The sequence below is a fragment of the Heterodontus francisci genome, chromosome 9 (assembly GCF_036365525.1).
Source record: "Heterodontus francisci isolate sHetFra1 chromosome 9, sHetFra1.hap1, whole genome shotgun sequence".
In the NCBI taxonomy this organism is placed as follows: domain Eukaryota; kingdom Metazoa; phylum Chordata; class Chondrichthyes; order Heterodontiformes; family Heterodontidae; genus Heterodontus; species Heterodontus francisci.
Genome location: NC_090379.1, coordinates 105,447,326 through 105,470,051, shown reverse-complemented (window position 1 = coordinate 105,470,051; position 22,726 = coordinate 105,447,326). Strand labels below are relative to the sequence as shown.

Sequence of the window (22,726 nt, the reverse complement as noted above, 5' to 3'; positions counted from 1 at the left end):
TGTTCTACCAGCAGTCCAGACCCACCAGAGATGTCAGCACAGTGGTATACTGAGGACATCCTCCATCATATTGTGTGGCACTACCACCGTGCTAGATGAGATAGATTCAGAACAGATCCAGCAGCTCAAAACTGGGCATCTGAGACACAGAGGGCCATCAGCAGCAGACTTGTACTCCACCACAATTTTAACCTTTTTGTCCTGTGTATCCTTGGCTCTACCATTACCAACAAGCCAGGAGGATCAACCCTGGTTTCAATGGAGAGTGTAGGAGAGCATGTCAGGAGCAGCACCAGGTGTAGCCAAAAATAAGGTGCCAACCTGGTGAAGCTACAATACAGGACTGTAAGCATGCTAAACAGTGGAAGTGGCATTCTATAAACAGAGCAAAGCGATTCCACAACCAACGGGTCAGATCAAAGCTCTGTAGTGCAACCACATCCAGTCGTGAATGGTGGTGGGAACTTAAACAACTAACCAGAGTAACAGGATCCACAAATATCCCCATCCTCAATGATGGCAGAGCCCAGCACATCACTGCTAACTAAAGACAAGGCTGAAGCCAGAACTACCAAGTGGATGATCCATCTTGACCTCTTCTTGAGGTTCCCAGCATCACAGATTCCAATTTTCAGCCAATTCGATTCACTCCATCAGTCTACTCTCAATTGTCAGCAAAGTGACAGAAGGTGTCGACAACAGTGTTACCAAGTGGTACCTACTCACCAATAACCTGCTCACCAATGCTCAGTTTGGGTTGCACAAGACCACTCAGCTCTAGACCTTGTTAAAGCTTTCAACAATAACAACAACAACAACTTAGATTTATATAGCACCTTTAATGTAATAAAATATCCCAAGGCATTTCACAGGAGCATAATAAAATAAAATATAACACTGAGCCACATAAGGAGACATTAGGTCAGCTGTCCAAAAGCTTGGTCAAAGAGGTAGGTTTTAAGGAGCGTTTTAAAGGAGGAAAGTGAGGTAGAGAGATGGAGAGGTGTAGGGAGGGTATTCCAGAGCTTGGAGCTGAGGCAACTGAAGGGGTGGCCACCAATGGTGAAGCAATTAAAACCAGGATACTCAAGATGCCAGAATTAGATGAGCACAGATAACTCTGAGGGTTAAGAGTTCTGAAGAAAGGTCACTGACCTGAAACGTTAACTCTGCTTCTCTCTCCACAGATGCTGCCAGACCTGCTGAGTATTTCCAACATTTCTTGTTTTTATTTCAGATTTCCAGCATCCGCAGTATTTTGCTTTTATAATTCTGAGGGTTGTTGGGTTGGAGGAGATTACAGAGATAGGGAGGGGCAAGGCCATGGAGGGAGTTAAAAACAAGGATGATAATTTTAAAATCAAGGTTTTGCTTGATCTGAAGCTAATATTGGACAGTGAATGCAGGGGTGATAGGGGAACGGGACTTCTTGCATGTTAGGACACGCAGAGCAGGGTTTTGCGTGACCTCCATTTTAAAGAGGGTGGAATGTGGGAGACCAGCTAAGAGTGCGTTGTAATAGTCAAGTCTGGAGATCACAAAGACACGAATGAGGGTTTCAGCAGCAGATGAGCTGAAGCAATGGCGAAGTCTGGCAATGTTCTAGAGGTGAAAACAAGTAGTCTTAATGTTGCCGCGAATATGTAGTCGGAAACTCATGTTGGTGTCAAATTTGTCACTAAGTTTGTGAACAATCCAGTGCAGTCTCAGACAGTTGCCAGGGAGAGGAATGGAGTCAGTAGCTGGGGACCGGATTTGGAGTGGGGACCGAAAACAATGGCTTCAGTGTTACCAATATTTAATTGGAGGACATTTCTGCTCATCCAGTATGAATGCAGGATAAGCAGTCTGATAATTTAGCAACAGTGGAGGAATTGAGAGAGGTGGTGGTGAGGTAGAGCTGAGTGTCATCAGCATACGTGTAAAAACTAACATGGTGCTTTCAGATGATGTCGCTGAGGGGCAGCATGTAGACAACAACTAAAAGGAGGCCAAGGATAGTTCCTTGAGGGACACCAGGGATAATGGTGTGGGAGCAGGAAGATAAGCCATTGCAAGTGATTCTCTGGCTACAATTAGATAGATAAGAAAGGAACCACGTGAGGGCAGTCCCACTCAGCTGGACAACAGTGGAGAGGCATTGAAGGAGGATGGTGTGGTCAACTGTGTCAAAGGCTGCAGATAGGCTGAGAAGGACAAGGAGGAATAGCTTACCTTTGTCATAGTCACAGGATGTTATTTGTGACAGCCTTGTTCCAAACTTGGACCAAACAGGTTAATTCCTGAGGTGAGGTGACAGTACCTGCTCTTAACATCGAGGCAGCATTTGACCGAGTGTGGCATCAAGGAGCCCAAGCAAAATTGAAGTCAGTGGGAATCAGAGAAAAAATTCTTCTCTGGCTGGAGTCAGACCTAGCACAAAGGAAGATGGTTGTGGTTGTTGGAGGCCAATCATCTCAGCCTCAGGACATCACTGCAGGAGTTCCTCAGGGCAGTGCCCTAGGCCTAGTCATCTTTAGCTGCTTCATCAATGACCTTCCCTCCATCATAAGGTCAGAAATGGAGATGTTCGCTGATGATTGCACAGCATTTAGTCCCTCAGATACTGAAGCAGTCTGTGCCTGTGTGCGCAGGACCTGGAGAACATTTAGGTTTGATGACAAGTAACATTTGCGTTACAAAAATGCCAGGCAATGACCATCTCCAACAGGAGAGAATCTAACCATCTCCCCTTGACATTCAATGGCATTACCATCGCTGAATCCCCCACTGTCAACATCCTGGGGGTTACCATTGTCCAGAAACTGAACTGGAGTAACTATATAAATAATGTGGCTACAAGAGCAGGACAGAAACTGGGAATTTTGCAGTGAGTAACTCACCTCCTGACTCCCCAAATCCTGTTCACCATCTACAAGGCACAAGTCAGGAGTGTGATGGAATACTCTCCACTTGCCTGGATGGGTGCAGCTCCAACAACACTCAAGAAGCTCGACACTATCCAGGACAAAGCAGCCAACTTGATCAGCACCCCATCCACTACCGTAAACGTTCACTCCCTTCACCACTGACGCACAGTGGCAGCGGTGTGTACCATCTACAAGATGCACTGCAGCAACTCACCAAGGCTCCTCCGACAGCACCTTCCACCCGCAACCTCTACCACCTAGCAGGACAAGAGCAGCAGATGCATGGGAACACCACCACCTGCAAGTTCCCCTCCAAGCCACACACCATCCTGACTTGGAACTATCTCGCCATTCCTTCACTGTTGCTGGGTCAAAATCTGGAACACCCTCCCTGACAGCACTGTGGTGGTATTTACACCACAGGGACTGCAGTGGTTCAAGAAGGCAGCTCACCACCACTTTCTCAAGGGCAATTAGGGATGGGAAATAATTTCTGGCCTTGGTAATGACACCCACTTCCCATGAACGAATATTAAAAAAATTGTAATGGCTCTGGCCATAATCTTACAAGTCTCCTTATGACAGTGGTGCCAGAGGACTGGCAGATTACAAATGTTACACCCCTGTTCAAAAGTAGGGCAAAGGATAAACCCAGCAACGACAGGCCATTCAGCCTAACATCAGTGATAGGGAAATGCTTAGAGGCAATGATCCAGCACAAAATGAATTGGCATTTGGAAAAGCATGGGCTAATAAATAAAAATCAACACGGATTTGTTAAAGGTATTTCATGTTTGACAAACTTGATTGATTTCTTTGATGAGGGTAGTGCAGGTGATGTGTATATAGACTTTCAAAAGGCTTTTGACAAAGGATCACATGATAGACATGTTAGCAGAATTACATCCCTTGAAATTAAAGGGACAGCGTCAGCATGGATGCAAATTGGTTGAGGGACAGATGAGGGAGTAGTTTTGAATGGTTATTTTTCAGACTGGACGAAGGTATACGGTGGTGTTCTTCAGCAGTCAGTATTAGGATCATTGCTCTTTTTGATATATTAAGACCTGGACCTGGGTATGCAGGGCATAATTTCAAAGTTTGCAGATGATACGAAACTCGGAAATGTAAGAAATAATGAGAATAGTAACAGACTTCAGGAGACAGACTGCTGAAATATGCAGACACGTAGCAGATGAAATTTAGCATAGAGAATTGTGAAGTGATACATTTTGATAGGAAGAATGAGGAGATGCCAAATGAACTAAAGGGTACAATTTTAAAGGTGGTCCAGGACCAAAGAGACCTTGGACTGTATGTACACGAATCTTTGAAGGTGGCAGAACAAGTTGAGAAGGATATTAAAGCATATTTAATCCTTGGCTTACTGATAGAGGTGTAGAGTACAAAAGCAAGGAAGTTATGCTAAACCTTTATAAAACACTGGCTAAGCCTTAGCTGGAGTATTATATTCAATAATGGGCATTTAGTCACTTTAAAAAGGAGGTCAAGGCCTTGGAGAGATTTTACTCTCTCTTACAGAAGAGAATTTACTCAAATGGTAGGAGGGATGAAGGACCTCCGTTATGTGCAGAGACTGGAGAAGCTGGGGTTGTTCTCCTTAGAGCAGAGAAGGTTAAGCGGAGAGTTGATGGAGGTGCTCAAAATCATGAACAGTTTTGGTACAGTAAATAAAGAGAAACTATTTTCAGTGGCAGAAGGATTAATACCTAGAAGACTCAGATTTTAAAGTGATTGGCAAAAGAACCAGAAGTGCCTTGAGGAAACGTTTTTTTTTAACACAGCAAGTTGCTGTGATCTGGAATGCACTTCCTGAAAGGTGATGGAAGCAGATTCAACAGGGAATGACTTTCCATAGGGAATTGGGTAAGTAGTTGAAAGGGAAAATATTTTCAGGACTTTGGGGAAAGAGCAGGGGAGTGGGGCTAATTGGCTAGCTCTACCAAAGATCCAGCACAGACACATTGGGCGATTGGCCTCCTGTGCTGTATCAATCTATGATTCTATACCCTAGAACTGTTTATCCCTTATGTATGGTAGTAATCAACTCTATTGTCCTCAAAGCCTTGTTTTATATCTTTTCCTTCCTGTCTTCTCTTTTCCTTTCTTACAATCCCCTCCCCCCACTTCCTTCTCTGCTATTCTCTCTTTCCTTCCATCGCCCTTTCCTATTGTTCTTTCATTCCAGCTTGTTCAGCACAAGATCAGTTTGGGCCCTGACGTGCATGGCCAAGTTGAGCAGACAGTTCAGCTGTGAGCGGCTCCTGTTTTGCTAGGTCATGTTGGCAGAGAGGCAGGTCATGACCATCCCTGGTGCTCAGCGACATAGCAGGAAGTAACAGAGGAGGAAATTACCTTGGCCTAAAGGATTATATTCAGCCTGCAGTCGTCCCAGTGCCAGCATCTAATTGATGGGGGAGTCCAAATGGACTGACAGCCTGTCATTGTCGTCCTTTCATTCTAAAATCCCTGCCAGAAAAAAAACCTCATCCTGCCCTTCCCTTTAATTACCCAGATCCACCATGCCAAATGCAATGATGGTGTGTTTTGAATTTCAAGCCTGCAGCCCTTGGACAGGCTGTGTAATAGGGAAATAAAAACAGAAAAGGCTGGGAAACACTCAGCAACTCAGGCAGCAATAGAGTTGCCAACTCTTGTTGGACGTATTCCTCGAGGTTTCATCGCATGACCTCCCAACTCCATCTGCCCCACCTCCACACTCTCACCATTCATCAGCTGATACAACCACTCAGGGTCCCGTCTTCCCATGGCCAATTGGAAAACAGACTCTTTGTTACCTGATTGGCTGATTCTTCACTCTCAAACAGCCTTTCCCCCCCCATCTCCAATGTTTTTCTAATTAATAAACAAAATTGTTCAAGAAAATAAATGAAAAAAAACACATTGTGTTTTTAACGGCCCAGTGGTTTTTTTTTTCCTCCTGACTTGCTCATAGCAGTGCTCAGGAGATTAATCTTGAATTCCTGGAGTGTTGGCAACCCTAGGCAGCAATTGTGCAGAGAGAAACAGAGTTAACATTTCAGGTCGATGACCTTTCATCAGAACTAGAGATTTAACAATTTTGAAGCAAGTTCAGAGCTGGGGAAGTGAGGAGTGGCAATCAATCCTCAATCACCCTCAACACCCCCTCCCTTTCCTTCAGCACCTTTTCGTGCGAGCACAGGAGATGCATCGCCTTTTACCTCCTCGCTCCTCACCATCCAAAGCCCCAAACACTCCTTCCAGGTGAAGCAGTGATTGACTTGTACTTCTTTTAATTTAGTATACTGTACTCGCTGCTCACAATGCAGTCACCTCTATATTAGGGAGACTAAGCCCAAATTGGGTAATCGCTTTGTGGAACCACCTCTGTTCGATCACCAAGCCTGACCCCAAGCTGCGGTCACCTGTTGTTTTAATTCTCTGCCCACCTCCACTCTGACCTCTCTGTCCTCAGCCTCCATTAACTTTCAAATGAAACTCAACGTATGCTTGAGTAATAGCACCTTCTCTTTCGATTAGGCACTTTACAGCCTTCATGACTGAATATTGAGTTCAATAATTTCAGATCACGACCTCTGCCCCCATTTTTTTCAGTGGTGATTCTGCTGGTGCCATTTACACCTCTCCTAGATTCACCTTTTGTTTCTTTACTTGCCCCGTTACCATCTCCTTTGGCCTTGCACCATCATCCCTTTTGTTATTTAATCACTCCTGCCTTCCACCTCATCACAGACCTTCCCTTTTGTTCATTCCTCCCTTCTCCACTTTCACTGCCTCTGTACTTGCTGAAAACCTGTTACATCTCTATATATTTCTGCTTCTGATGAAAAGTTATCGACCTGAAACGTTAACTTTGCTTCTCTCTCACAGATGCTGGCAGACCTGCTGAGAATTTCCAGCATTTTCTGTTTTTATGCCGTTCCGTCTCCTTCCTTGCCCCCACCCCCAAATGGGTCCCTGCAGACCTCCTCACACTCTCCAAAGGTGTTTTGTGTGTTACTGTTACCGCCAGGAGAGTAGTACACAAAGACTGGCCACCTACAGTCCTTTATGTGTTCACTGTAAGGTCAAAGAGGAAAGAAATTACTTGCATTTATCTCACACCTTTTCCAACCACATTTTTGGGCTGACACTTCATTGCAGCACTAAGGGAGCGCTACACTGTCAGAGGTGTCATCTTTCAAATGACATTAAACCAAATTTGCCCTCTCAGGTGGATATAAAAGATCCCACGGCACTATTTCAAGGGCTGGCCTATATGTATCCCTCAACCAATGTCACTAAATATAGCATATTATCTGATTATCTCATGGCTATTTGTAGGACCTTGCAGTGTGCAAATTGATTGCCAAGTTTCCTACATTACAACAGTGACTACAATTCAAAAGTACTTCATTAGCTGTAAAGTGCTTTGTGACGTCCTGAGGTTGTGAAAGGTGCTATATAAATGCAACTCTTTTATTTCTTCTCTCTACCTCTCTCTCTGCTCCTTTTAAGATGCTCCTTAAAACCTATCTCTTTAGCCACGTTTTGGTCCTATTATTTCCTCACAAAAGCAATATACTGCAGATCCTGGAAATCTGAAATAAAAACAGAAAATGCTGGAAATACTAAGCAGGTCTGACAGCATCTGTGGAGAGAGAGAAACAGAGTTGATGTGTCACGCCAATGCCCTTTCATCAGACCTGTTCTGATCCAGTTCTGATGAAGAGTCATCGACCTGAAACGTTAACTCTGTTTCTCTCTCTCCACAGATGCTGCCAGACCTGTTATTTCTAGCATTTTCTGTTTTTATTTTCTAATATCTCCTTATGTGGCTCGAGGCCAAATCTTGTCTGATAATACTCCTGTGAAGCAATTTGGGATGCTTTACTGCATTAAAAGTGCTATATAAATGCATGTCATTGTTGTTGTTGATTGATAATGAAATCCTTTGGGGAGCAGCGTCTCACGAGAATGAATTATTTTGGATGTCAGCAGTGAGGGAGAGCAGGATTAAGAAATTAAAAAGGGGGAAAGAGACAGAGTCAGGATGAGGAGGCTTACCAAGGCCTTGGCTCATATGACCTGAGACAAATTTGGCTCTCTATGATGTACTAGGCCCATTGGGTGGAACAAATTGGAGTTGTAAATTCTCCTGCCTGGATGCTGCTCAATCAAAGAGATCATGTTTCTTGAAGGAGCCAGGGTCAAGAGGTATATCTGGCTGGCCATACTCACTCACGCTATTGAGAAAGCACTTGTACCTGTTGTAACTCTGCCCAAAATTCAGTTTTCTGAGTGTTTCTTTTATATATTTTCTCCCTTTACTCCCTCTTCCCGTTTGCATTTTGGGAGTCACCAGCTGTCCCTTTCCTTGCAATCTGATGCTTCCTTGGCATTGCCCAATGCCAGGCTTTCCCAAATGGGGCAAGTTGGTAGTCTACTAAACCATCATATCTTGCATTTATACAGCACCTTTTAATCAATTAAAATGTCTCACGGTGCTTCACAGGACTGTTAGCAAATTATTTGACACCAAACAATATAAGGAGATGTTAGGGCACATGACCAAAAGCTTGGTCAAAGACTTAGGTTTTCAGGAGCGTCTTAAAGGAAGAAAGAGAGGTAGAGAGGCAGAGAGGTGTAGGGAGTGAATTCTAGAGCTTAGGGCCCAGGGATCTGAAGGCACAGCTGCCAATGGTGGAGCGAAGGAACTGAGGGAAGAAATCAGAGATTGGTGAACTCAGGGTTCTTGGAGGGCTGTAGAGGTATCAGAGATGGGGAGGGGAAGGCCATGGAGGATGAAAATTTAAAATTTGAGACACTGCTGGACCAGGAGCCAATGTAGGTCAGCGAGTTCAGGGGTGATAAATTCCAACAATACCATTCTCAAGATGAGTGCCAGGAGATGAGCAGTAGATCTTGAAGTTAATAATCTTGCCCATTGCTTCCTAACCTCCACTCTATTTAAAGCCCTTCCCGGGGACAGGTAACCACAGGATAGGAATGGTGACAGAACCTGTGCTGCTGCCATTCCGTAATATGGTGCAACACAATACTGAGGTAGAGGCAGTTGCAGACCTAAAGCCCATCTGTTACCTGGGGTTTCCAACTCTCCAGAATTGCCTGGGATCTCCAGGAAATAGTGACCAGGACACTACCACGAGCAACCGGGGAGAAAAGTCATTGATGTTAAAAAATCGTGTTTTTAAAAAATGTTATTTGAATATTTTTGTTTCCTAGCTGTACAAATATTGGACTTAGGCAGTAGAGGTAATGGCAGTGGAAGGGAAAGGCTGTTTGGCTGACAGTCAAGAATCTTCCAATTGGGTAAATGACTGCATGTTCACTCTGCGATCAGTATGGAAAGGTGGGACGCAGTGAGGATGGACGTGTTGTGTGACCAATGGCGGGAGTGTGGGGTGGGGCAGTTACAGGCAGGAGGTCATATGGTGAAACATCCAAGAGTTGGCAACCTTCTGTTGCCCGAAATAAATTCTGATTTGAAGTGAATTATAATCCTAGCCCCAGACCAGGCGTACTCCCCAAATGATCACTCTTACTTAAGGTTCAGAAAGACAAATCTCACAGGCACTTGAATGGGTTTGAAGAACTGATGTAACTCTCCCCAAAGGAAAGGAACCAGCTGACGATATTACCATCCTCCAGATAGCCTTTTTAACAAGTTTTAGCCAGATTATAACAACCCGGATATTATAAGGGTCCGGGAATCTCTCCTCAATAATGTACCTCCCCACTGAGGAGTGCATGGAGATGGGTTCTTGAGTTAGCAATACAGAAGACTATGTGAGACAGTATAATTTCTAAACTATGTAAAAGTTTATTAAAGAACTGAACATTTAATTCACATTTAGTGGGAAAGTCAATCGCAATGTTAATAGTGCTAGGGAAAGAAAGTATAATCTTGTTCCTAGTAGAGAATCCAATTATTAGGTCTAAATATTGTTACAGTAAAATATTTAAGATATCCATCAATATTTAAAGTAATCTTTACCTTAAATTCCTGAATCGAAAGCTACAGAGTTTAGCGAGATACCTCTATCCCAATTAAAGGGGAGAACTATTGTCTCCGCACCCCAATACCCATACCTTTAATGTGAGATACGTTGGATCCAATGAATCTAAAGATCCACGGTATGATTCCAATATTTACACTGTTTCTAAGCTGCATAACTAATTTTTTTAACGGATGGGTGTGTTACCTCATTTGAAAGTAGGTTCTTATTTCCCAAATGAGGCTGTATAACTGTTAATTTCTCGTTGAGATTCACCTTCTTTAATTTCTAAGGAAAGCTGAGCGAGCAGGAAGCTGGGAGTGCACATACTGGTTAATTTCCCCAGAGCTAGCAGGAAGCTGGAAGCTGTAAATGCTGGTCAGTTTCCTCGTCACCCAACTGTGTTTTAAGATTATAACTCAGTTTCCCAAATTCAGTTGACAGCGATTTAGGTCCATTCGTAGAAAATCTTGTTGGTCTATGGTAGTTTACATGATTGTTTATAAAACCTGTGGTATCAACGTCTTGCAGTGTGATGAGGTTACATGACATTTGTAAGTCGGTTCCTGTTATCAGAAGCTGCCTTTATGCTCCAGGATGAGGCTATTATGAACTAGGATGAGGCACGTCCTTCACCCCAGAAGCATGTCCAGACATGCCTATGAATTTCGTCTAACCTTTCAGGCAGTTGAACCCTGCTTTTAATTTTTAATCCCTAACTCATAGAAAAATAACTCTTTTAATCTTATAACCTCTTATAACCGGATTCCTTCACAGGTAGACAACAGATATAGCTCCGCCCCACTGGGTGACAGAGGGGAGACTGGGGAAGGGGTTTCCTTCAATGGGCAAAGTGACATTTACACCCAGGGTACAACTTAGGGCAATGCTGTGGGAGTTTTTTAGGAGGAGGAGCTTCTCGTCTGTACAGCAGGTGTAGTGAGAACATAAGCCCATTCATTCTTTTCAGATTCACTATAGCTAACATCCTGCCCAAGCAGTCCTGGCCTGGGGCAATTTGCTAGGCTAGTATGAAAGCTACATCAACATTCTGGGGGGTGGGGTTACCATTGACCAGAAACTTAACTGGAGTAGCCACATAAGTACTGTGGCTACAAGAGTAGTTCAGAAGCTGGGAATCCTGAGGCGAGTAACTCACCTCCTGACTCCCAAAGCCTGTCCACCATCTACAAGGCATAAGTCAGTGGAATATTCTCCACTTCCCTGGATGATGCAGCTCCAACAACATTCAAGAAGCTCGACACTATCCAGGACAAAGCAGCCTGCTTCATTAGCACCCCATCTACAAACATTCACTCCCGCCACCACCGACGCACAATGGCAGCAGTGTGTACCATCTAAAAGATGCACTGCAGCAACTCAACAAAGCACCTTCGACAACACCTTCCAAACCCACGACCTCTACCACCTCGAAGAGCAAGGGCAGCAAACACACAGGAACACCAACACCTGCAACTTCCCCTCCAAGCCACGCACCATCCTGACTTGGAACTATATCGCCGTTCCTTCATCGTCATTGAGTTAAAATCCTCAAACTCCCTCCCTAACAGCACTGTGGGTGTACCTACCCCACATGGACTGCAGTGGTTCAAGAAGGCGGCTCACCACCACCTTCTCAAGGCAATTTGGTATGAGCAATAAATGCTGGGCGCGCCAGCGATGCCCATATCCCATGAACAAATATAAAATATAAATATATAGGGTTGTTTTCCTTAGAGCAGAGAAGGCTGAGGGGGGACATGATTGAGGTATACAAAATTATGAGGGGCATTGATAGGTTAGATAGGAAGAAACATTTTGCCTTAGCAGAGGGGTCAATAACCAAGGGGCATAGATTTAGGTAACGGGCAGGAGGTTCAGAAGGGATTTGAGGAAAATCTTTTACAGCCAGAGTGTGGTTGGAATCTGGAACGCACTGCCTGAAGAGGTGGTAGAGGCAGGAACCCCCCATCACAACATTTAAGAAGTATTTAGGTGAGCACTTGAAACGCCATAGCATACAAGGCTACGGGCCAAGTGCTGGAAAATGGATTAGAATAGTTAGGTGCCTGATGGCTGGCACAGACATGATGGGCTGACGGGCCTGTTTCTGTGCTGTATAATTCTATGACTCTTTAAAAAAAAAAGTGACTTTGCATCAGACTTGTGCCAGCAGCAACAGCTTGTGACAGATCTTGCCCAGGTGGTTGCCCCTTAGGGTCATGTGCAGATTGCAGCTGCTCAGAGTTTAACACTCTAGTGTAGTTGGATTAATACCATGATATTTTACTTGATGTTCTTTAGGAACAAGGGAGATGATTTTGGTTGGGACTTCTAGTGCTTTAAAGGGACACTAGGGGCCATTTTAAAGGGACAGCAGGGAATGAACGCTTGGGAGTTGTAGCAAAGGCACTTTTGAAGTGGTCAGAGGGATCATGTGGAGTCGATGCCATTGAGAAAGGAGGAAAAAGTAAAGCTGGGTGTGGGTGGGGGTGTTGAAGTGAGCAGAGAAAGGAATAAGTTCCTTGATTGGTCTGCAGAGCTGGGGATTGGTTTGGCAGCCAATGTAATTCTAGGCCCAAAGACCTCTGAGTTGACAGCTGGGATTTTAATTGAGACACTCAACCCTTTCCTAAAACAGATGGGGAGGTACTTGAGCGGCCTGGGGAAGGGGCTCGAGTTACTAAGTTTTCCCCAAGTCGGCAGAGAGGCTGATTGAAGGACTGGTCTGTGCCTTTTACAACTTCCTTACAAGGTGCCTGGGTTCAATTGGAGGAATGGAGGATGGGTGGGTGTGTGGGGGGAAAAGTTATTGGTTCAGACAAGCTGTGTAATTGTTTCACACACATCAAACAGGTGATTTATGAAACCCTAGACTCTCCAGCTTTCTCTCTGTCTGGTGTGTGTGTTTTCCTGTTCTACTGAATCCCTGTAAAAGATTTCAACTGTTTCCCCTCCACCCCAATCATATTTTGGATCAAAGCCTTGGACTGCACTCTACAATTACACACCAGCTGTAAATAGGGAGCTTTATTCCAACAAATAGCCTTCTCCGGAGGAAAGATCATTGTGTTAAACTGCGCAGATTAAAAGAAAGAGCTTGAATTTCTACAGTGCCTTTCATGACCTCAGACGTCCCAAAGCCCATCAAGTAATTTTGAAATGTAGTCACTTTTGTAATGTAGGAAACATGACAGCTAATTTGCGCACAGCAAGCTCCCATAAACAGCAATGTGGTAATGATGAGACAATCTTTTTTAGTGACGTTGTTTAAGGGAATAAATATCGGCCATGACAACAGCAAGAACTTGCATTTATCAACCGTGTTTCACCTCGTAAAATGTTTCAAGACACTTAACAGGAGCATCATCAAACAAAAATTGGCACCAAGCCAAGAGGTAGGTTTTGAGGAGCATCATAAAGGAGGAGACAGAGAGACAATTCTGGAGCTTAGGGCCCAGGAGATCTCTTCAAAAAGTGCCATGGGTTCTCTTTCATTCACCTGAGAGCGCAGATGGGGCCCTCAGTTTACTATCTCACCTGAAAGATGGCACCACTGACAGTTCAGCACTCCTTCAGTACTGCATTGAAGTGTCAGCCTGAACACTTGTGCTCAAATCTCTGGAGTAGTGTTTAAACCCATGATCTTCTAACTCAGAGGTGAGAGTGCTACCAGCTGAGCCACAGCTGAGAATTATAGAAGTGGTGAGACAGCAATTGGTAACAAATGAAAGCACGTATATAGAATGAATGCTAAAGCACAGAAGGAGGCCATTTGGCCCATCCTGCCTGAGCCATATAAGCAAATATTTGCATGCAGTCTTCAATACCCATTGCACATAACTGAAATCCTACTGCAGTTCTATACAACTGATTGCAGTAGTTTCAGATGCTGGTACTTGTTTTTGCACATTATGGGATTGGTTGCCAGGGCACCCTGAAGCGTCAAATATCTTCGAGGAATCATGGCAATCGCCTCTCACTGGGAGACTCTTGGCTTCATTTCAGATGGTGTGTGTCTTTCACTTAGAAATCACACTTCACTTTGAGAGTAAGGTTGGGTGGTAGGTACAGTTAGGAACTCATCCGCTGCAGCAGAACCCAGGTTCCTAGATCGTGCCACCATGGCGTAGGTCACTTCCTGCCCAGGATGAACAGTGGCTTTCTCACTCCGGCCTCAGTTAAAATCACAGGCAAGGCCCAATAATGTCATCGGACCCTACCTTATGTTTAAAGGAGCAGCCCACCTGCTTTGGGTTGGGCGGCTTAGCTGCACATCCACAAACCTGAATAAAAATCATGATTGGTGGGATCTGGCACCTCACAGGCAGGTAAACAACATGGGCAATTTTAACTGCCCTCTTGCCCGGTTTCCATCAAGCAGCTAGGGTTAAATTCAATCCCAATGTGTTAGAGTGAGGTTCAAGATTTCTGTGTTGAAAAAGAAAACTCTGTTATAGGCCCTTAGGAATCTCATCCAGGAGAGCTTCATTGATGTCAGAAGCACTGTGCTGAGTAAAGTCTCTTCCTGTCAGTACTCCATGGACGTTGTTTAATCCTTGCCTTCTGTCCTCCTTACAGATGCAGGAGTTGGAACAAAGAGTGATTGAGGCTGACCATCGGGCAGAGAATGCAGAGAAACAGGTATCCTTCACACAACAGAGAGGGACAAAGGAAGCGGCTGCTTGTTATATGAAGTCTCTCTTAGTATGTACAGCACTACCCTAGCAATAGATTCTCAATAACCAGCAGGATTGCCTTGGGTCTCCAGGAATGAAAGATTAATCTCCAGAACACTGCTGCCAGCAATGCCTTCGAGAGGGGGGGGGGGGGGGGGGTTATCTTTTTTAAAAAGTGCTTTTTGTTTTCTTTGAACACTTTTGTATATCAGTTAGAAAAATAGTGGATACGGGGAAAAAAGATGGTTTGACTGACTATCAAGAATCATCAGGAAGAATCAATTTATTTTCCGAATGGTGTGGGAAGGTGTTGCTCCGCGTGGATGGGTGTGTTAAGGCGACAACTGGCGAGAGTGCTTGGGGTGGGGGGCAGGGCGGTGGGAGGTCATGTGATGAAACCTCCAGGAAAACGTCCAATCAGAGTTGGCAACCCCAGTTGGGGAGTTAGAAACTATGCAGAACCTTCTTTAGGATGCGGATCATTCCAGGTAGCCTCCATGATAGGGTGGAAGCTTTATGGACCAAATGTCATTTTCTTGTTCCACGCTTTATGTTCATAAAACCTTGAGCTTGCTTCTTTTCACTGAGTGTGGGGTGAGCACAACAGCATTCCATCTGTACTCCCTCTGGCAGAGGGGCGTCCCTGGCATAAATTGTTCTACACTTTTGAGCATACTTAATCACAGTTATCTTTCTGTGAGTCATTTTCTCAGGGGATGGGTGGACAAACTCATAGAAATGTTCCCACCTCCTTCTCTCATAGTATCATAGAATCTTATAGCACAAAAGGAGGCCATTCAGCCCATCACGCCTATGCCAGCTCTTTGAATGAGTTATCCAATTCCTCCACTCCCACCCCTGCTCTTTCCCCAAAGAATTTTGTTTTCCTTTCCAAGTACTTCTCCTTTTGAAAGTTACTATTGAATCTACTTCCACCGCTCTTTCAGGCATTGCATTCCAGATCATAATTCGCTGTGTTAAAAAAAACTCCTCCCCTCTCCTGAGCCCTTTTTGTGATTTATGTGTGCATTCCAGTGAGATTTGCAGTTTGGTGATCTGGGATTGAACTGATTTACCCACTTCCCACCCCAGCCTCACTTCCTAATCCAGGCAGTGAAGGTGATGGTGACATCTCAGCCATTGTCCAGCCAAGATCAGCTAATCCAGCATTGATCAATGACTGATCCTGGGGACTCTCTGGGCATCGATGCTTTCTCTTGCACATTGGGGCACTGTATCTATGAATCAAGTCATCGAGGATGGTGACCTGTTTGGTATGATGCTGCCCACGTCCTAATTTGCACCGAGTCCCGTTCACTCTCACCCCTTTGGTCGCTGACCTACCTTGATTCCCAGTCCAGCAACACCTCTTGTTTAAAATTCTCATCCTTGTGTTCAGATCCCTCCGTGGCCTTGCCATGTAACCTCCTCCAGCCCTACAACCAGATTTTCAGCCTCAACGTTTGTTTAATGGCACTCCTGTGAATGCCAGGGGACATTTAACTACATTAGAGGTGCAAGATAAATGCAAGTCATTGACCTAGGTTGTTGTCGCTGGTGATGTTGCTGGTGTTGGTGTGAAGTGGAGTATGTTTGACAATTAGGGCATGTACAGATTCTGCGTTGTTACCTAGGTGAGTCGGCCTCTTGCTGGATCTGTCCTCAAAAGGTTCCCACAGCTCCCCTGGCAACTGATGAATGATTAAATCCCTGGCCACTGGGGCTCCCTGCTTCACAGTTCACTTGTTCACTTCAATGAGTGAGCCTGGGAAAACTCCCAGAGGCAGGAGAGAAACAGAGGCCTCAGCAGAATGAGCCATTTTATTGCTTTTAATGAGCTAGGCTTGTCCTTTCCCCACCCTCCCCCTCATCCCCTCCCCATTCCAAACAGCCAGGACATCATTCTCCTTCAGAAGAGTTTGAAAGTTTGTTCCCTCGAGACTCAACAATTCTAATGCTCTCCTGTCCTGCCTCCCACCTTGCAACCTCTGTAAACTTGACTCATACAAGTCTCTACTGCCCACATCCTAACTGACACCAAGCCCCGCTCACCCATCACCCCGTAGCTCACTGACCTACATTGGCTTCTGGTCCGGCAACTGCTGAATTTTATATTTCTCATCCTCGTGTTCAAATCCCTCCATGGCCTTGCCCAGTCCTATCTTTCTTACTTCCTCCAGCCACACATTCCTCTGAGATCTCTGTGCTCTTTCAAATCTGGCCGCTGTGCAGTGCCCATTTCCCTTGTTCCATCATTGCCAGTGCCTTCAGCTGCCAACACCCTAAGCTCCGGAATTCCATCCTTAAACCTCTGCCACTCTACCACTCTCTCTTCCTTGACCAGTTTTTGGTCACCTGTCCTAATGTCTCCTTATGTGTCTCAGTGTAAAATTATAAGAACATAATAAATAGGAGTAGGAGTAGGCCATTTGTCCCCTCGAGCCAGCTCTACCATTCAATACGATTATGGCTGAACTACATCAACTCCACTTTCCCACCCTATCCCCATATCCCTTAATTCCCTTTGTGTTCAAAAATCTTATCAATATACTCGAGCATTGAACATCCATAGCCCTCTGGGTAGAGAATTGCAAAGATTTACAACCCTCTGAGTGAAGAAATTTCTCCTCATCTCAGTCCAAAATGGCCGACTCCTTATCCTGCGACTATGACCCATAGTTCTAGACTCTCCAGCCCGGGGGAAAACAGCCTTTCAGCATCTACCCTATCAGGCCCTCTAACAATTTTATACGTTTTAATGAGATCACCTCTCGATCTTCTAAACTCCAGGCAATATAGGCCCATCTCTCCTCATAGGACAGACCACTCATCCCAAAAATCAATCTAGTGAACCTTTGTTAGACCACCTCTAAGGCAAGTATATCTTTCCTGAGCAAAAAGACCAAAACTCTTTGTTTAGCTCTCGTAATTGCACTGTGAAGTACCTTGGGATGTTTTACTGCCTGAAGATGCTATATAAATGTAAGTTCTTGTTGAAAAAGAACATTATTTTTAATTCTCTGCCCTCTTGTATTGAAGGCCATGATCCTGTACTTAGCACGTGGTCATTCTCCCATCCATGAAGTAGACTGAGTGTGTAGGTTGGCTATTTGGCAGTGTAAGGCATCGCGCTGGGACGGATACCATCCTGGGGCAGCCTGACCATGATCAGGAGCAGGAAACCTCGACCATGTATTTGTTTCTTGGGACCTAGGACAGACTGGCTCAATCCAACAGACATTCTGAAGGCACCAGCCAAATAGTAACTGTGTCGAGACCAGGGTAGAAAAAGGGTAAAATCTGAGCAGCACCTTCCTTGCCGTGCCAGAGAGAGGACAGGGAAATTGTGATCTCATTCCCCAAACAGGTGAAGACCCAGCCATGGTGGCCCATGGCTTCATTTCCAGTCGTGTAATGTGTTTGTTGATGTTACTCGGGGGAAATGTTGCAGTGTCACAGTAATCCTGGGCTAGGGAGGGGAACAGAAGCAGTCAGGCTTCATACACCTGACTAGTGTGGATTGGAGCAGCAACTCTCCTGAGTACATAAATACATGGAAGGCACATCGATGAAAACAGAACATTCAGCCGAACCAGTCCATGCCCCTAATTGCCCTCCATGCCAGCAAATAGCTCTAATTACATTTACCCATGCTAATCCCTTCAAACCCTTTCCCTTCATCCACCATCCAATCTAATCTTCAATGTTAACCTCATTTCTTCCTCACCCGCTAACACTGGAGGTGAATTCTACAGCCTCACAACTCGATGTGAAGGAGTTTCTCCTGCCCTCTGTCATAAATCTCTTGCATTGAATCTTGTCTCTATGGTCCCTCATTCCAGACCCTTCAACGATTGGAAACAGCCTGCTTCTATCTGCCATGCCCCATCCTCTGGCAGTTTTAAACACTGCTATTATGTCACCCTGTAATCTGCATTGTTCAAATGAAGAAAGCCCCAATTTCTCAAGTCTTTCTTCATATTCTGATACCAGGCACAATCCCAGTGATTGTATCCGCAGCATCCCCTATTGTGTGGAGCCCCGCACTGCACACCATACTGTAACTGAGGTCGAATTAAGGTTATAAATGGGGCTTTTATTGGAGGGACGTGTAAAAGAAACGAAACTTGTTCTCATGAAGCAGCAGGGCAGGTCTGAGTCAGCCTCATCTACCTGTTTTGTTTGGCTGTTTTTCTTTTCAATGAACCTTGCACCACCGGAATCTGTCTGATCGACATTCTGCTACAAATAGACACTGTCGACCAGCCTGAAAGGGAGGGTAGGGTTGCCGCCTCTGGTTGGACATATTCCTGGAGGTTTTATCACATGACCTCTTCCCACCATACCTCACCCCAACCCCACTCTCCCGCCGTGGGCCACCCAACACGCCCATCCCCGCGGCCTCCCACCGTCCCATGGCTAATCGGAAAGCAAACTGACTCATTGTTACCTGATTGGATAATTCTTCACTCTCAGTCAAACAGTGTTTTTATCACAAGTCCAATATTTTTATAACTAAAAAAGCAAATGTGTTCTAAAGAAAATTTTCAAAAACACCATTGTTTTTAATGCCCTGTGATTTTCTTCCAGGATTTTTCCCAGCAGTGTCCTGGAGATTAATGTCCAATTTGTGGTTACTGCAGGGTAGTCCTGGAGGGTTGGCAACCCTACTAGAGGCTAAAGTTCAAACTAGAATCACTGATCTTCCAGGATCGTCTTGGTCTCCAAGAATTAAATGTTTATCTCCGGGACATAGTTGCGAGCAAAACCCAGACCAAAAAAAAACATATTGGGGTATTAAAACAGATAGAGTGCTTTAATTTTTCATTATCTTCAAACACTTTTCTTTATTAGCGATTGGAGATGTTAAAATAAGGCTAAATTACTGGGCAGGGTTTATGAGTAGCTATTCAGTCTATCCTGCCTGGCACAACTCTGAAATTACTGCCACTCTCCCTGTGTGTAATAAAACCTCCAGGAAGATGTCGAAATGGAGTTAATAATGGCTAGGTGGAGATAAACCTTGGATACATTAGCTGATAGGGGTTTTCAGGCCTCCAATTCGACATCTCAATGCTTGCATTGACCAAATCAAGATTATCTCCTTAGGTGCAGGGGAGAAAATACTTCCAATTCAGATTGTTTCCTGACATTCCCCAGTCGCCAGCAAATTCCCGGAGGTAGACCAGCAGCATAAGGGTTAAAACAGTTTAGTAACCGAGGCCTCGGCTCGAGGCTTCTAGGTGAACTTCAAAGGTTTTAGTCCCGTCATTAGCCATATGGACAGATCGTCAAAAGAATTCAGACGATTAGCTCTCTCTGGGTTGTCAAGGGTGGCACTTTACTCAATTACCAGGAAGCTGAGGCCCATTATTAAGACTGAGTACATGTCAAGACGGAAGGTTATGGAATGGGGGTGGGGGGTAGGTTAGCTTTCCCACACTCTGCCTGAGTGTCAATAACTGTCTTCTTTGTGAGGCTTTGGTCACAAAGTTGTGTTGTGTCAACACTAGCGAGGGCCCCCGAACCTTGATCTGTTACTGTCTGCAAAACAGATCTAGCCTTTCCTGTTGTTTTTGTGTGTGGGAGTTATAGGGGTACTTTGGACTGTGACCTTGTGTTGAGAATGGATGGCTTCAGGTTACAACCCAATGCGAGCTTTGTTTAGCCGACATTAAGAGCAGATTTTAAACAAAGTCTTGGGTGGTCATTTCCACAGCTTCTTCCTTCTGTTCTATCCTTTACCCATAACACTATAACTATCAGGAAAGACTGAACAGGCTGGGGCTCTTTTCTCCAAAAACAAAAGGCTGAGTGGTGACCTAATACAAGTCTTTGAAATTATGTGAAGGTTTAATGGAGTAGATGTGGAGAAAATGTTTACATGTCGGTTTATACAAAACTATGGGCCTTAAATATAAGATATAATACATCCAATAGGGAACTCATGAGAAACATCTTTACCCAGAGAGTGACTAAAATATGGAATGTGGTACCAAATAGACTCGTTGAGGCAAATAGCATAGATGCTTTTAAGGGAAAGCCTGATAATCACAGGAAGGAGTAAGGAATAGATGAAGTAGGGTGGGAGGAGGCTCATGAGGAGAATAAACATTACCATTGACCAGTTGGACCAAAATGCCTGTTTCTGTGTTGTAAATACTATGCAACACCAGCTCTCAGTTTATGTCTCTCGGTGAGATCTCTGGGAGGGTAGAATGTTGGTGCAGCACCCTGCAGGGCCTCGCCATTTACCATTACATTTTTAAGATAGTTTGACCACTGGTGCACCAGGACATGGCGATAAAATTTCCCAGTAGGACGCGGAGGATAAACCACAGGGAACTCAGCAGAGTTGTCCTTTTGCTGGATGTGTAGAACGGAGGGAGTGCTGCCCTTTCTGAGGTGCCATCCTTAAAACATTATCTGGCTATTTTCTCATTGCTGCTTGTGAAACCTTTCTGTGCAATGATTGGCTTGCACGCTCCTACATTACAATAGTGACGACACTTAAAAAGTGCTTCATTGGCTGTAAAGTGCTTTGGAATGCCCTGAGGAAACATGGCAGCTAACTTGTGCACAGCATGCTCCCACTAACAGCAATGTGATACTGATCAGATAATCTATTTTTTGGGGGCAGTTGGTTGAGGGGTAAATATTGCCAGGGCATTGGGGAGAACTCCTCTGCCCTTCCTCAAAATTGTGCCATAGGGTCCACCCAAGAAGGCATCTCGGTTTCATACCTTATCTGAAAGACAGAGCCTCCAATGGTGCAACATCCCCCTGCCAGATCAGTATGGATTTTATGCTCAAGTCTCTGGATTGGGGCTTGAACCCACAACTTTCTGACTTAGAGGTGAGAGTGCTGCCACTGAGCCATGGCTGGCACTTCAGAGGCAAGGGAAGGAATTGGCCAGGCCAGTAGCTGCCAACTCAACCACTCCCCATGCAGCTACATGGTGCTGGAAGAAATTCAAGTCAATCAAGGTGAGAGAAGCCATCACCAGGAATGAACTGCATTCAACATGCATTCTTTCCTCCCCATCACACTGTATTAAAGGACTTTAATAGATTATCATAAAAGGCCATATAGCAACACCATATCTTTGACATCCCTTGATGCATCCAGCAGTATTCGTTCGTAAATAATAACTTTATTTATACAGTGCCTTTAGTGTAGAATGCTGCTACTAAAATTTGTTTTTCTTTTACCTCTTATCAGGTGCAGGCAATGAGGGAGAAATTGAAAGTGGCCAATGTCCAGAGTAGCGAATCAGAAAATAGTTTATTCAGGAAGTACCAAGAAGTGACCAATACGCTGCAGGAAAAGGACGACATGATTCAGAGGCTGGAACAACAGTTGAATAAACAGGTACCTCAGCAAAACAATTCACGTTAGGAGCCAAATCCTACAATTGCAGTCATAAATCTTAAGTTATTTGAAGATCTGGCAAGACCTTGAAAAATCTTAATTTTTTTTTTAATGCCTTTTCTTTATTTGCATTAAGTATATAGAGCAAGAGTCTAGGATTTCACCAATAGCTCAATGCTTCAGTCGATAGTGTAGTAGGTTGTTATTTGTTGTTGGGATGTGGGTGTCACTGGCAAGGCCAGCATTCATTGCCCATCCCAAGTTGCACTTGAGAAGGTAGTGGTATACCTTTTTCTTGAACCATTGCAATCCATGTGGTGCAGGTACACACACAGTGCTGTTAGGTTGGGATTGCCAGGATTTAGCCCAGCAACAGTGAAGGAATGGCGATATAGTTCCAAGTCAGGATGGTGTGTGACTTGGAGGGGTGTTTGATATATCTGTATAGAAAAGGAAAATCCCAGATTCAAATACCTGTGATGCTGACCTCAGCTGCTGGCAGAAGTGGACCTAGTAGTGAGCATCCAGTCACTAAATTCTCTTCTGGGGAAAAAAAATGTAGGCTAAAGCATAGAGGGGAACTAGCTCTCAGATTATTTACATGTAAGAGGGACAAATGGATTGAAAGGTGCTATGCATTTGAAGGGTCGTCACTATAAAAATGTAGGAAGTTTAGCAGCTAATTTGTGCACAGCAGGCTCCCACAAACAGCAATGGAATAATAGCCAAATAATCTACTCTAAT

The 22,726-nt window shown here is 44.5% G+C and overlaps 1 protein-coding gene across 3 annotated transcripts in view; it reads left to right on the top strand.

Annotated features, from left to right (window-relative positions):
• Nucleotides 1–22,726, top strand: part of plekhh1 (pleckstrin homology domain containing, family H (with MyTH4 domain) member 1) — a 155,090-nt gene that overhangs the window by 48,857 nt on the left and 83,507 nt on the right. For all 3 annotated transcript variants that reach the window (XM_068039623.1, XM_068039624.1, XM_068039622.1), the window contains 2 exons: nt 14,513–14,575; nt 21,833–21,982. In XM_068039623.1, the coding sequence (XP_067895724.1) occupies nt 14,513–14,575; nt 21,833–21,982 (213 nt within the window). The remainder of the gene's footprint in view (nt 1–14,512; nt 14,576–21,832; nt 21,983–22,726) is intronic.